The 13,812-nt window shown below is 47.8% G+C and overlaps 6 protein-coding genes across 6 annotated transcripts; 4 read left to right on the forward strand and 2 right to left on the reverse strand.

The window, feature by feature from the left end:
• Positions 1–153: 153 nt before the first annotated feature.
• Positions 154–492, forward strand: AKAW2_60945S (uncharacterized protein; the record flags this gene model as incomplete). Its single annotated transcript, XM_041693127.1, has 2 exons — positions 154–202; positions 272–492. 2 exons carry the CDS (start codon positions 154–156, stop codon positions 490–492), a joined length of 270 nt encoding a protein of 89 aa, XP_041546443.1.
• Positions 493–560: 68 nt separating this feature from the next.
• AKAW2_60946A (class I SAM-dependent methyltransferase) lies at positions 561–1,665 on the reverse strand (the record flags this gene model as incomplete). The annotated part of the gene is made up of 3 exons (XM_041693128.1): positions 561–628; positions 737–1,466; positions 1,522–1,665. The coding sequence occupies 3 exons, from the start codon at positions 1,663–1,665 to the stop codon at positions 561–563; spliced, it is 942 nt and encodes a 313-aa protein (XP_041546444.1).
• Positions 1,666–3,702: 2,037 nt separating this feature from the next.
• Positions 3,703–4,468, forward strand: AKAW2_60947S (uncharacterized protein; the record flags this gene model as incomplete). The annotated part of the gene is made up of 3 exons (XM_041693129.1): positions 3,703–3,764; positions 3,823–4,145; positions 4,353–4,468. The coding sequence occupies 3 exons, from the start codon at positions 3,703–3,705 to the stop codon at positions 4,466–4,468; spliced, it is 501 nt and encodes a 166-aa protein (XP_041546445.1).
• Positions 4,469–7,398: 2,930 nt separating this feature from the next.
• Positions 7,399–9,505, forward strand: AKAW2_60948S (uncharacterized protein; the record flags this gene model as incomplete). The annotated part of the gene is made up of 2 exons (XM_041693130.1): positions 7,399–8,020; positions 8,082–9,505. The coding sequence occupies 2 exons, from the start codon at positions 7,399–7,401 to the stop codon at positions 9,503–9,505; spliced, it is 2,046 nt and encodes a 681-aa protein (XP_041546446.1).
• A 156-nt stretch (positions 9,506–9,661) lies between these two features.
• On the forward strand, positions 9,662–11,272 carry AKAW2_60949S (uncharacterized protein; the record flags this gene model as incomplete). Its single annotated transcript, XM_041693131.1, has 1 exon — positions 9,662–11,272. One exon carries the CDS (start codon positions 9,662–9,664, stop codon positions 11,270–11,272), a length of 1,611 nt encoding a protein of 536 aa, XP_041546447.1.
• A 1,050-nt stretch (positions 11,273–12,322) lies between these two features.
• On the reverse strand, positions 12,323–12,553 carry AKAW2_60950A (uncharacterized protein; the record flags this gene model as incomplete). The annotated part of the gene is made up of 1 exon (XM_041693132.1): positions 12,323–12,553. The coding sequence occupies one exon, from the start codon at positions 12,551–12,553 to the stop codon at positions 12,323–12,325; it is 231 nt and encodes a 76-aa protein (XP_041546448.1).
• Positions 12,554–13,812: the final 1,259 nt, after the last annotated feature.

A 13,812-nucleotide genomic window follows, 5' to 3' on the forward strand; every position in this document is an offset into this window, starting at 1 on the left:
GGAGCCACACCCGAGAACTTTCCTTCAACTCTCTACTATGCTATTGAGAGTGGAGATATGGGTATAGTACGCCGCTTTCTCGAAGCAGGTGCTGATCCAAATTGCGAATACTCCCCGAATCCGCTACGAAGATCCAATCTCTGAATTACGTCAATGAAGCCTGTAACTGTTGAAGAGCTATCAACTTTGTATATGAATCTGGGCAAGTCTCTTGTGACCGGCGTCCATACCAATTTGCTGATTCTTACCGAATCTGGCCTTTATCGTGCAGCGCGATTAGGTCATGCGGAAGTGCTGCTTGAGTTGCTTAAGCATGGCGCGGACCCTAACCAACAGAATGGCAAAAAAAGAGACATCTCTGTTTCCTCGCATCGAAGAATGGACATAGAGATGTCGTGCGGGTGTTTCTGGAAAATGGAGGAAATCCATATATCCAGAGCAAGTACTTCCAGACTGCCCTCTTTCCTGCATCAAGATGGGCAAAACCATTGATCGTGGCTACTCTTTTGGATGCCGGTCTCTCAGCCAACACACCAGATATTTCTGGGAGCACACCACTGTTATATGCGGTTGAAAGCGGGTCGGTAGAGACCGTGGAGCTTAATGCACAGCGGTAATCGGCGTTGCGCTAGGGTGATGAATGTTCAGTATATCTTTTATCGATAGTAAATTGCTAATCACGTCTAGTTCTGTTCTTATTCTTTTCTAAAATTCTCTCTGAGTTGGATGTTCTTACAGCGTTCCTGGTCTGCTTGCTTAACACTGAAGTTTTCACCCGGTACAGGTTGGGACTGCCTTCCTGCATACCGCACATACCATCGCAAACGAAATCCCTTAGCAGCCAATTTCTCGTGAGTTCCCTCGCGGTCGCTTCTCGACCAAACCAACCACCTGGTGCCAGTTTCCTCTCCTATCTGATGCCACATATGTGCAAAGCTGGCTGGGTTGTGTAGGAAAATAGCATAGTCAAGAGTTGGTACCTTCCATAGCCCAGCATCTTCTCTCCCAAATTGGACACCGGTGATCAGGTCACCTTCTTGAAGAGAAAGATAGCCAATCATGCATTTAGCAATGCTAACCTGTCCTCCCCAGTCCCATAAATGCAGGAAATAACCGGAGTTTATGACCCGGATTTGGCCAGCTAATTGGGCAAGCTTTGGACTTGGCTTGAAGAAGTCATCAACTAGAAACGTCGAGTCTAGGGTAGTCTTATCCCGAAAAAGATCAAAACCGAGTTCTATAAATCGCTCGTCTTTGTCTAAGCCGACAATGTTCTCGGCTGGGGCACCATCATACACCAACCGACGAATCTCCTGACCGAGGCCGCACCCCAGGTCTAGCATGACCGAGGACGCTGTGAGATTGGATATAATTTCGTCATAGACTGGGGTTTTAGACAGATCAAAATCCACAAATGATAGCATACCAAAGCACGGATATGGCACTCTGTCCCATCCCGCGTTTGCCTAGCAATCGATCAGCTTTCAATATAGATAGCAGCACGGGAGAGTTCCTTCGTACTATGTGCTTGACGTGCGACTCCAAATCATCCGATTTTACGTCTCTAATGTAGCTGCAGAGGAAAGCTTTCGTCTCCCTAGGTAGGTCTTCCCAAGCAAGGCGCAACAGATCCCAATTCAGGAATTCTGTAACCTGATGAGACATACTATTTTATCGTAAACGGCCTCGTATGGGGAAAAGTCTTCTTTTAAGACAATTTTGGGTTGAATTGACGTTGCGCGGTGTAGTGATGTGGCTTGGTTGATTTACGATCCCTAGAGTCCGGAGGGGTTGGGAAATAATTCGAACCTGAATGTGTCCCAATACGACATTTGGAATGATACTTAGGTAGGACAAAATAAGTAAAACATTAAGTGACACGAGAAGTGTGATGACGACCGAGGTTTCTATCACAGTGCGCAAGTGTTCTACTAGAATGGTAAGCTGCATTAATGGGAAGCGGGATGGCAACTTAATGTTGTCTGAGGGGTGTCAACCCCATAATGTGATTTGTTAGTACTAAGATACTTAAGGTTACTTACATCAGCATGGCGTAATGGAGCAGCCCTTCCGGGGGTAGAAGGTGGCATAGATGCTGCGGTAGGGTTCACAGTGGGTGAGAGATGAATACAACTAAACCCATAGACGGTGCGGTTTGACTTGAAGGATCAGTTTCATAGATTTGTCACCCTTTCATCTCTCGTCTCTTGAAGAGAAAGAAAATTAAAGCAGCAGAAGAAAGAGAGTGGTGGCATTGGGGGAGTTATTGAATCAATCATAACTAGCCATTTCTATATTCAGATAATAGTCCATCAGACTTGTCTGGGAGTCTGTTGAGATGAGGTTCTTTTGTGGCTAGCGCCCCAAACGCGCGGAAGAGTAGGGGTGGACACTAATTATCTTCGTTCCTCTTGTATCGGTTTGGGTGATGATAAGGCTGTAGTCGAAGTATGTTTTGTTCAGATATACATCATTTCCGTAAAGCAGACGCTGAGGGGTAGCTTGAGAGGCACGTGGGACTGCAGGACGCCTCGATGGTGTGGCTATCATACAAAACACGGTTATTTTGAGATGAGGTTTCGCGATTTGTGCTTCGCTGCAGGAATCCGGCTGCATCCCTTCCGGGGGTGTCTGGCATGCACTGGGTTATTGAAATAGAGACATGAGACATGCACAGTATATCACTAGCGCAAGCTGCCTGACCAACTCAACACATAGTTTTACTTAAAGAAACTTGGCCCGAAAAGAGAGAACCCAGCACAACTACACCTACTCGATCCCAATATCATAAGGCCCGATCCAAAGTCGTGAATTCTCAGCCAAAGCAGTCGACATGAACGCAATGAAATCCCAAGGGATGGATGCAAAATCCCCCAAAGCCTCCAAAATCCAAGATGGTCTCCCGAAACCCAAATTTCTTCTGGAATTAATGTCCTTCATATTCTGTGTGACAACACCTATGACGGTGTTGTTCTACTGTATTGCCTACCAAGACTTCGATACCGCACTTTCAGCCACGGCCAAATCCGCATACTCTGAAGGGTTCCTTCATTTCTTTTTGAAAAGGACACCTCTCCCCACCTTCGAGGCTACCAGAGGGTATGCAGCGTGGTTGAGTTTCCAAGGTCTGCTGTATATCGCACTTCCGGGGCCAACTGTCTTCGGACCGCCAACACCTGCTGGTCGACGATTGAGATATAAACTGAATGGTTTAGCAGCGTGGATAGTCACTGTTTGTCTTGCAGTGAGTGGCTCATTTGCTGGGATACTAAGTCCTACCGCATTGGCCAAAACATGGAGAGAGCTGGTGGCAGTTACGAACATCTTTTCCTTCATCATTCTCCTCCTCTTCCAGATCAAGGCCCGAGTGGCGCCCGATAATGCATACGAAACTTATATAACAGGCAAGCCAAATTTACCTCCACGATTCTTAAGTACTTTACATGTACGTGCTAATGACCGCTCACAGGATCATTTTGGTATGATTTATTCGAAGGAGGCGAACTTCACCCACGTGTTGGCCAGTACTGGGACTGGAGACATTTCCTTTCTACTCGTTCCGGGGGCATCATCGCATGGACATTGATGTAAGACCCAAAATTATATTTCCTCAAGTACGAATATCAAAGAAGCTAACGATCGCCTAGTGATCTATCTTTTGCTGCCTATCAATATGAGCAACATGGATACCTGACGGGCACCATGTTCACAGTTGTATTACTTCGCGCAGTAGTGGTCGTGGACTTCTTCGTTAATGAAGAGGTGTAAGTCCTACCAATAAAAAGTAACAGAGTATTGTTCAATACTAATTGAAACCTCCAGTTTTTTCCACACCTTGGACGGCAAATACGAATCGTTCGGCTTCTACAATATCTACGGATTCTCTGCAATGATGCCGGTTTTCTGGACCTTGCAAACCCAGTATCTTGCCAAACACCCAACAGAGATCTCCCTCCCTGCTTTGATCGCCAGCATAGTGATCTTTGTAGCGGGCTGGTCTTTGCGCTTCTATGCCGACCGTCAGAAGATGCGTTTCAATAGAACGCAGGGAAAGTGCTTGTTCTGGGGTCGCCAGGCACAAGGAATACCCGTATCTTATCAGACAAGGGATGGGAAAACCCATCGTTCTCACCTTCTCTGCTCTGGTACGTCTATGTTTAATTGCGAATTACCCCCCCCGCCCCCCCAATTAATCTCTCTCTAAGGTTTCTTGCTTAATTTTCTATCTGCAGGATTGTGGGGAGTGGCCCGTCATGTCAATTATGCTGGAAGCGTGCTGTATACATGGTCGTTATGCTCGCTCTGCGGGAATGGGGGCGGCTTTGCATACACTGAAGCCGTTTTGGTTACAGGGATGATCGTCCATCGGTGTTTCCGAGATGAGGAAAAATGTGCGGATAAGTATGGGTCTGGCTGGGATGAGTATTGTCGCCGCGTTCCCTGGAGAATCGTTCCTGGCGTATTCTGACTCTGAAAAGAACATACATTCTCTTCTTCTTCTCTTCTTTCGAATCTCTATTATGGAGCTTGCGTTAGGAATGCAAATTCTCACCTTGTTTAGAACATTTGGAATCTGAAAGAATGGAATCCGTTATACCGCTCCCTAAGGCTTGCAGATGCGACCGTATAGAATTCATGTTACTACAATATTACACATGGCAGCCCACAATCTTACGCTAGACTGATGCTGTGCTTGGTATGTACAACCTGGTCTCTATGGTGACTGCATTGTCCTTTGGGATCGGGAGCGGACTTCATACTGAACATCGCCACATATTGAGTCTGAAGTTTGTCAAGCATTGTAAACGGCTGGGTTACGATAAGGTCAGTATTGATATAATATGCAATGGAGCTGTAAATAGCATGTATATGGTCGTGCAAGCTCTTGCAAACTCAAAAAGATGTGTCCCATCTGCTGTTGAGTCAGATTCAGGATCCCGCAACTGCAAGTATCCGCCATGGACACCCCAGTTCGTCAGATAATACTAGAAGCAAGCCATGCATGGTACCGAGTCTTCTTGGAAGCGATGAGCATGAGTATACACAACGTGGATTTCTTCATCCACTTACCATGGCTTTGCTCGTTGGTGCATACAGGGTCCGTTTACCCCTTACTTGCTTGGAATGGATGTGACCGTTAAGTCGCGTCTGCAAGATCTAGCAGCACAAACTAACTAGAGCCTTTTTGATTACCATCATGTTGCATGCTTCACTACGGAGAGAGATTCATGTATGTTCCCACTTAGGCTCACTCCCAGATAACTGTCGAGACACCACGGTTCGGGAAGAGGTGCCGTATGTGTGACATGTCAATCATTATGACCAACTAGCGTATCCTACCTGATAGGAAACCGGAGCATTAAATATTTGAAGAGACATTTTCTGAGCCTGCAGGCCGTTCCTCGCCTACTACAGGTGTTGTTCTGATCCCCAGTGAAATGTCACTTTCCATATAAGCCCAGCTTTAAATTTATGAAATTAAAAAGAAACTCTTAAGGTGTTGCTGGAATGACAAGCTCTATGCTTTTTTTTTTTTCCCTGCTAATCGCTTTGTCCAAGTCCTTACATCAGCCTACTGACAGGTCAATCCACCCAGATGGATCTCATTCTAACCTATCTCGATCAGTCTTGCCTTGACGCATTATATATATCTACCCGTGAAACGATCACGCATGCTATTTGCCCACGTACTAGATTGGTCGAAATTTGCGCTACCGTGACCGACCCCAGCGTCTGGCGCCGAGATAGCCCGCATCGCCAGGCCCTGAGCATATTTCTTTTTCTATGGTTGTGTCCCTGACTATAACTTCAATTCGGCTAGAGCTGATACACATTGCCCTCAGGCTTTCAAGCTCCCTATTTCTTCTGTTATTTGGTGGCCTGTGCTACCTTTGCAACTTTGACAAGTCTCTGAAGCAGCATCCACGATACCATAAGAACCAGATCTGGGAAGAGGCCCAGCAGTCATTGTTGACCCTCTTCTTGTCTACTATTCTCACTGTGCCGATCCTTCTTACCCAGGTACGTGGCTACGCAAAGCTTTATGACTTTGGTGATTGCACGGTTAGTGCGACGTACGAAGTTGCCCAAGTCGCATATTTTATTATATTCAGCGACACGTGTATGTATTGGCTTCATCGCCTGTTCCACCACCCGCTTCTTTTCAATACAAAGCACAAGAAGCATCACCGGTGAGCCTTTCACGATTACCTCCTGTTGTGGGCACTTTTTGATGGAATTAACCTGCAGTTTTATCATCCCGACCCCCTTTTCTGCCTACGCCTTTGATCCGCTGGAAGCCTGGGTTATGAGCCTTCCTATCTACGCATATAGTTTTCTCTGGCCCATGTCACGAGAGATACAACTGCTCGTTTTCGGCTGTGCCAACGTTTGGTCTTTCCTTATTCGTATGTCTCACGCATCTATTTATTGCTACCTTGGCTGACGTGAACCCAGATGATAACCGGCAGCAGTTCCATACAGTACATCATAAGAACGTTCAACGTAACTTTGGCCAGTATCTTGACATATGGGATCGCATTGCAGGCACATACGCCGATCCTGGGTGGTATCTCAGAGGTAAAGCAGATGTGATAGTCTCTTCAAAGTAGGGAACAATCCATAAAGCCAAATTCGTCTGCATAACTTGCTCTCGGCAGGAGGTCCACAGTCTCTATGTGAAAATAGCTCCCGAATGTGACGTCCCATTAATTGGTGGCATATAATATTATATGTGTTTTTGACCTAGTGTGCATTTCTCCCTGTAATACCGCAAAGACGACACAATGCACAATTTCTCGAACCTAAGTGGAAAATATATGTTTTCCGCAGTTCTATTTAATTTTATGCAGGGGGCTAGCTGGAAAGGGGACAGTGAAACAAACGGAAGCAAGGCACCTGAAGAAATGAGGGTAATACTTTGTCCAACTCGAGTCATTCAGTGTTGCTCTCCTGACATTCCAATAAGTGTGTTGCATAGATAAGGGTAACTATCTCTTTTCCAGCTGGCTTCGGAATGTACTTGGGTGTAGCTTTGCTCATAAAAGCGTTTCTTTCCACTTATAGGCGTCATTGGTTATAATTGGGCATCGGGCTCTAGAGATTTTGGCGAGCATAGCATTGCTTCTTATGAGGCTACCTTATTCATTGACCTTTGGCGCATGAGATCGCTCGCCTTTGTTTCTCAATACTCTTCATCAGCTGCCGAACATTCCTTTTTGCGGGGGGATTCACATTCTTGGACTTAAGGCGCGAGGGAGTTCCAACAGACTTCTCTCGCGCTAGTTTTCGCACGTTCCATCGACTGTGTCGACGTTTGTCGAGCCATATCTGACAGACTAGATTCTACATACATAGACACTGAGGCTATGTGACTGGAATGACAGGTATATTGGTTTCATGGCCACCTCCGACCGTGCCGTGCTGGGAAGGCCACACTATACACCAGTCAATATCCAAGCACATGAAGTGTCTGTTCAAGCCGAATCGCCCATTCTGCAAAGAATTACTCAAAGCTTACACCACCTCAGAGGCAAAAACATTAGTAGCAACAACACACACACGGTTTTGCACTCAGTAACGGCACACATACCCGGAGGGAAATTGACGGCAATTTTGGGAGGAAGTGGATCGGGGAAAACGACCTTGCTAAATGCGTTGTCGGGAAGATTTCAAAATCAAAACCAGACAGTATCGGGAGAGATTACGTATAACGGATACAACGATTTGTCTCGATTTCGCACCGCCTATGTGATACAGGAGGATGTTCTCCCGGCCACCCTGACAGTCCGCGAGACCTTGCAGTATGCGGCTGACCTCCGTTCGAATTGGAAAAGCGGGCGCCAGCGGGATCAAGCGGTCGATGAATTGGTTAGAAGGTTAGGTCTAGAGACCTGCACCGACACCCGGATAGGGCACGGGAGCGGGCATGGTTGTAGTGGCGGCGAGAGGCGGCGAGTCAGCATCGCCATTCAGCTGCTGATAGGTGCTTCGGTGCTGTTCTGCGACGAGCCAACAACAGGTGTGTAGCTGTCCCATGTTCCATTATTCTTGCGTCTCATACTGACCAATTTCCCTCCCAGGGCTTGATGCAACAACCGCTTGGCAAGTCATACAGACATTAAAGAACCTAGCTGCTAGTGGTATGACGGTGATAATCTCCATACATGCTCCGACATCGAGTGTCTGGGATATGTTCGATCATATCATTCTTCTCGTATCGGGACATGTTCTGTATGATGGACCAAAGGAGGCAGTCCCGGATTACCTCGACCGTTCCGGGTTTAGATTGCCAGCATTCGTCAACCCGGCCGAATTTATCATAGACAAGATCACTATAAATACATGGATACAGAACACTCCAGAGCTGCCTTTCCATCGCTTGGTGCCATTTCAAGGCTCGTCGGCCAATGCACTCGACACGGTCGCCCTTCCAGCACAGCTTCCGGAATCTCCAACACCATCTAGCACAAAACCGGGATTTTGGACGAAGTGGAAAGTCATGACAAAGCGGACGATGGTAGTATGTATAAGAGACATCTCGCCGCTCATTGGAATTGCCTGTACGATTGCTGGGCTAGCTGCCGTCCTTGGATGGATATTTTGGCACTTGGATGGATCCCTTGCGGGAATTCGTTCCCGACAAGGAAGCCTCTGGGATGCTACGGGGCTTTATGGGTACCTCATGTTGATCAGCGAGATTTGTCGATTGCTTGAAGATGTTAAGGCTTTTGACCACGAACGAAGTGAAAAGCTTGTTGGTCCCGCGCTTTTTACCTTCAGTCGACGAGCAGTGAAGCTAATACTGGAAGACCTCAGCTTGCCCACGTTGTTTACTGCCATATATTATCCCATGTTGGGCTACCGGGACAGCACTTCGCAGGTCTTATTGTTCTGGTTGATAATGTTTTTGACACATATTACTGCCGTTGGATTTGCGAGCGTTTCTGTCGCCACGACCCGGAACTTCTACGGGGCCATATTCATAGGGAATATGTACTTCACGTTGCAGACAGCGGCGTCGGGGTACTTTTTGCAGGAAAACCAAATGCCGGTGTACGTGCAATGGCTGAAATGGCTCACAACAACTTTTTACACCTTCAGTGCCCTCTGCACCCTTGAGTTTGTTGGGTATAATGGCTCCAGCCCTGGGTATCTCTACGACTGCCCCTCTCATGATGCCCATGATCCGCAATGCAAAGAATACATGGGTGCTTTTGTTATGGATAGTCTTGGGCTTCCCATTGGTGGGATTTGGAAACAAATTCTAATACTATGCGTGTTTGCTGTAGTTTACCAAGCCTCCGCAATTTTGCTTTTCAATCTCAAATCAGCCCGCCGACCTTGGTACGTGGCAGTTGCAGAAAATGGGGAAAGCGAAGCATGTCTATACGAGAAGACACCGGCCCGTTATCCAACTCAACTTTGGGACAGCCATATACAGCTTAACAACCTAGAGCTCTACAGAACAAGTTCTTCGTCATGGGTACGGCCTGGGCTAAAGTAGACTCGAGTCGTTGGACCTGTGTCCTCCGTTTTTCGCCCCGGAAGATTGAATGTACTTATGGGGCCTTCGGGTAGCGGCAAGACGACCTTACTTAGTGCCCTAGCTGGACGACTAGTCACGACTTTGCGGCCATCATGGAAGTCCGACGGCTTCATCATGCTGAATGGGTCTCCAATAAATAGTCAGGAACTCCGTGGTTTAGTATCATATGTCCCGCAGGATGACTATAATCTTCTATCTAATCTCACCGTGCGAGAAACATTGTACTTTGCCACTGAACTGAGATGTTCTCGGTCCGTCCCCTCAAATGAGCGGAAAGGGCGGGTGGAGGACACGATTAGGCGATTTGGGTTGGAATCCTGCGCAAATACCATTGTTGGATCGGCCTTCAACAAAGGAATAAGTGGTGGCGAGAAGCGACGCCTGTCAATCGCCTGCGAAACTGTAGCGGAACCTAAAGTGCTGGTTCTTGACGAGCCAACCTCTGGTCTGGATTCACGCACTGCTCTGTCTGTCCTTGAGGTGCTCCATCAACTATCATCCGACGGATGTACCGTCATCCTCTCGATTCACCAACCATCCTCCACAATGTGGGCAATGCTTTCGACCTGTCTTCTTCTCAGCCCGGACGGCCGTCCTCTGTACGCGGCGGAGGCAGACCAGATGCTTTCCTACTTTGACCGTCTCGAACACACTTGTCCACATACCGCGAGCCCACCTGACTTCTTCATGGATATAGCAGCTGGTTCTTCTGCCCAAGAGATAGAACGCCTAGTGGATAAGTGGACGCAGTCGCAATTCTCAGCTGTAATAACAGCTTCGGATACTCCTACCCCCTCTCATTCTGACCTCTCTAGACCCCAGTCCAAATGCTGCCGCTTCATCCCGACCACGCGGGTTCTCCTCCACCGAGCCTACCTCAGCATGCTCCGCAACCCTCTATCCATATTCGTGCGACTTGTCCAATGCCCTGGAATGGGCCTTATCTGGATCATATTCGTGGCCCCCTTGCACAAGGACTACAATTCGATCCAGACACGCATGGGTCTCATGATACAGTACGGCCCGGTAGCCTTCATCGGCATGCTTCAAAATATCGCGACTTTTCCAGCTGAACGAGATCTCTTCGAGCATGAATCCTCCATGAACTTGTATGGAGCTACAGCCTTTCTTGCCCAATACACGGCGATTGAGCTCCCATTTGAAATAATTGCAGCCGGGATATTCAGCCTTCTCTTCGCCTACGCGGCGCAGCTGGGGCCCACGGCGACGAAATTCGGCGTCTGCTTCTTGAGTGCAGTATGTGCGCTTAACACGGGCGAATCTTTGAGTATGCTTGCGTGCCTCGCTTTTGGGCGGAATCTTAGTCTCGCTGTAAACTGCACATCGGCGTTGTTGTCTATATTTACGATGCTTGGAGGTACCATGAGTCTGAATCCGCCGCGCGTTTTGCAGTGGGTTAATCATATTTCACCTATCAAGTATGCTATTGATAATTTGGCGTACTACTGTTTGAGTGGTTTGGAGCTGCAGTGCACGGATAGCCAGCGTCGCGCGGATGGATCATGTCCTCTTCAAACGGGGGAACAGGCTTTGGAACTTTATGGGTTGAATACAGACCGTCCGGATATAGGACTGGTTGCGGGGGTGGTGCTGATGGTGGGATATCGGCTGTTGGTGTGGGCTGTGTTGATGCTGCAGGTTAGGTGTCGGAATGGGTTCGGTTTTCGGAGGTCGGTAAATATCAGGGAGAGGCGTGAGAGCTAGGGGTTCTATCTGTAAGGATTGTGCGACGATATGACATTAAGTTACGTATTTGGTATTGACAATGTGTGCTTGAGAGGTGGAGAGAAGTTTTTGTCGTAATCTAAACCTTGTATAAAGTGCTTTGAACATATTAGGAGAACCCCTTTTCATCTCTGACACTGCTAGAGGCTGCAAAGGCAATGTCGACAGATTACGATAGTAAGGAACTAGAGAACCTGACTCTTGTCCGTTGTACTGCCTCTTTGCCGGTTGAAGAAAACAATGCAAGGCAAACAGGCTCTGTGCATTAGCACTTTGAAGAAGTTTGACCACAACCTGGTGACCATTCTCTGCTGCCCAATCCAGGGGAGTGCGTCCAGTCACATCCTTGGCGTTCACATCTGCTTTTCCTGTAGCAATGAGAAGCCTTATTACAGCCTCTTTGCCAGTCTCCGCTGCCAAAGATAGGGGCGTACAATCCTCCGAGTCTCTGCAGTTGACGACCACCCCTTCAGTAGCAAGGAGTTTCACCACCATGTCATGACCCTCCCATGCCGCCCAAGACAAGGGAGTACGGCCCTTTATGCATCTTGAGTCAACATCTGCCTTCCCTGTAGCAAGCAGGAGTTTGGTCAGTTTCTCGTTCCCTTAGCAGCTAACGAAAGCGGCGATCTACCATATCTCTGGGTATTTGTTATCTTCCTAGACATACTTCGTTGACGATTTAATTACAAGATGCTTTACTTCGTTGAAAGGAAAAATTGACTGGTTTTCTTGGGAAGTAAGTCCGTGTCCTCGGAATTTTCTAGTTCCTGCGGAGTACGCAGCTCGTCCATAATGACAGAATAGGTCATTGTTTCGGACACGACCACACAGTCACTCATAGAACGTATATACATCACAGATGAAATAACTCCACAAGAGATATTAAGACACTGACCCCGAACTTTGCCAGCGACAAGACCGAAAAAACTCAAGCTGTGGCTCTGTGCTAGGACAATAACATACCATGTCAGTACATTCCAGGGCTTATATCAGGACTGTTATAGGGAGCTTACCTCAGTCCGTCGTCTAGCAACTACAGAACGGAGCGGGGTCACCCAAGGGCCAGGCGCAGCATCCACCTCCACACTGGGCGGCCTCTACCCATCGCGCGCCGTTACAGATTGCCACAGCGTTGAAATCGTCGGTGCAGTCATAAGTGCTGCTGCCGCTGCAGGCTTGGCCAATAGTGGCAGTTCCATGAACGGAGGTGAGGAGTGTGGTAGCCACAGTAAAGGTGAGAGCTGAGAAGAGTTGCATTTTGGGAATGCTAAAAGGCTGCTTGGTTGAATTTGAATATTCCGAATTCGATGGAAAGACTGACGATGTGATGGCTTGGATGTGTATCAGGTAGTTAGCATAGTGACTTGAGATGGTATTTATATTGCTCGATGGACTGACTATAGTTGTGTAGGTGACCAGGCTTGGACTGTGCTAGTGTTGGTTACGAGTGCTCGTACGATCCTTATGAAGCATCTACTGGACATGGATGGACAGGAGTGTGAGGCGTCCAAAGAGTCGCTTGATTGAGCCCAATCCTCGACGCAAATATTGTTGGATAGACTCAAAGCCACCCTTGGCTCCGCACGAAGCTGTAAGTACCTAATGGACTCCTCCCGGACACTCCGGATAGAGTCTGATAGCTGAGTTATGCTCACTGAATGGCATAGGTCTGATTAGGGTGATGCAGCTATGCCTACATTTGGTACAGTAGGCTCACGTCATATAAAGATTTGATATGGCTGATCTGACAGCCAAGGACAAGATTACGCTGTAGTCGCCGTGGAATATTCGGAGACTCTCTGTGTTGATTAGCCGAGGGGGATGCCGTGCGTGGTCTTGTAGGATCAAAAAGAGCTCAGAGGAATACTTCGAAAGCCATCTTCGCCTAATGGCTTTCGAATGCAGTTGCGAGGCAGGTAGGTATAGCCTTCAGCCATAGTGCAAGTCACTTTCAGTTTTCATATCTCTTCCTTATTCTCCGCACCGGATACGAGATTGAAATGCAGGGCGATGATCTTCCCGTGTTGGCGTGTTAGGCCTCCCACAGATCGACATCACTAGATCTTGGTTCTGCGGGACAAGCCCCCTGATGATGAATGTACTTTGTATGTGTTAGATGGTGGCCTGATCTGAATACAGAGTCAGTCTGAAGGCGCAAACGCCGGATGCGACCAGATTCATTGTCAAGGGTTAGATCCTGCGAGGCATGATTCCACTCTCGACAGGACTCCGGGTACGAGGTGTAACCGGGCGATATTATCTTTACGTAAGAGTATAATATACCCATTTATTGAAGGTATACCTGGAGAGAGAAGTTGTCCTCCTAGGGTATCGATCTCCTTAGGTGATCAAAACGTGATGCCTCAGGCCGCAAGACGACAGTGAATGCCTGAGGCTACGCTAACTGCGTTCGGAGAACTCCGAGGCGGTATAATCCTGCCAGGTATGTCTCAAACACCTTCCCAAAGTAGAAGGCGGACTAGCCTCTCCTCTACTTTCCTCTTCTGGCTGATGCG

Source organism: Aspergillus luchuensis, chromosome 6 (genome assembly GCF_016861625.1).
Source record: "Aspergillus luchuensis IFO 4308 DNA, chromosome 6, nearly complete sequence".
Taxonomy (NCBI): domain Eukaryota; kingdom Fungi; phylum Ascomycota; class Eurotiomycetes; order Eurotiales; family Aspergillaceae; genus Aspergillus; species Aspergillus luchuensis.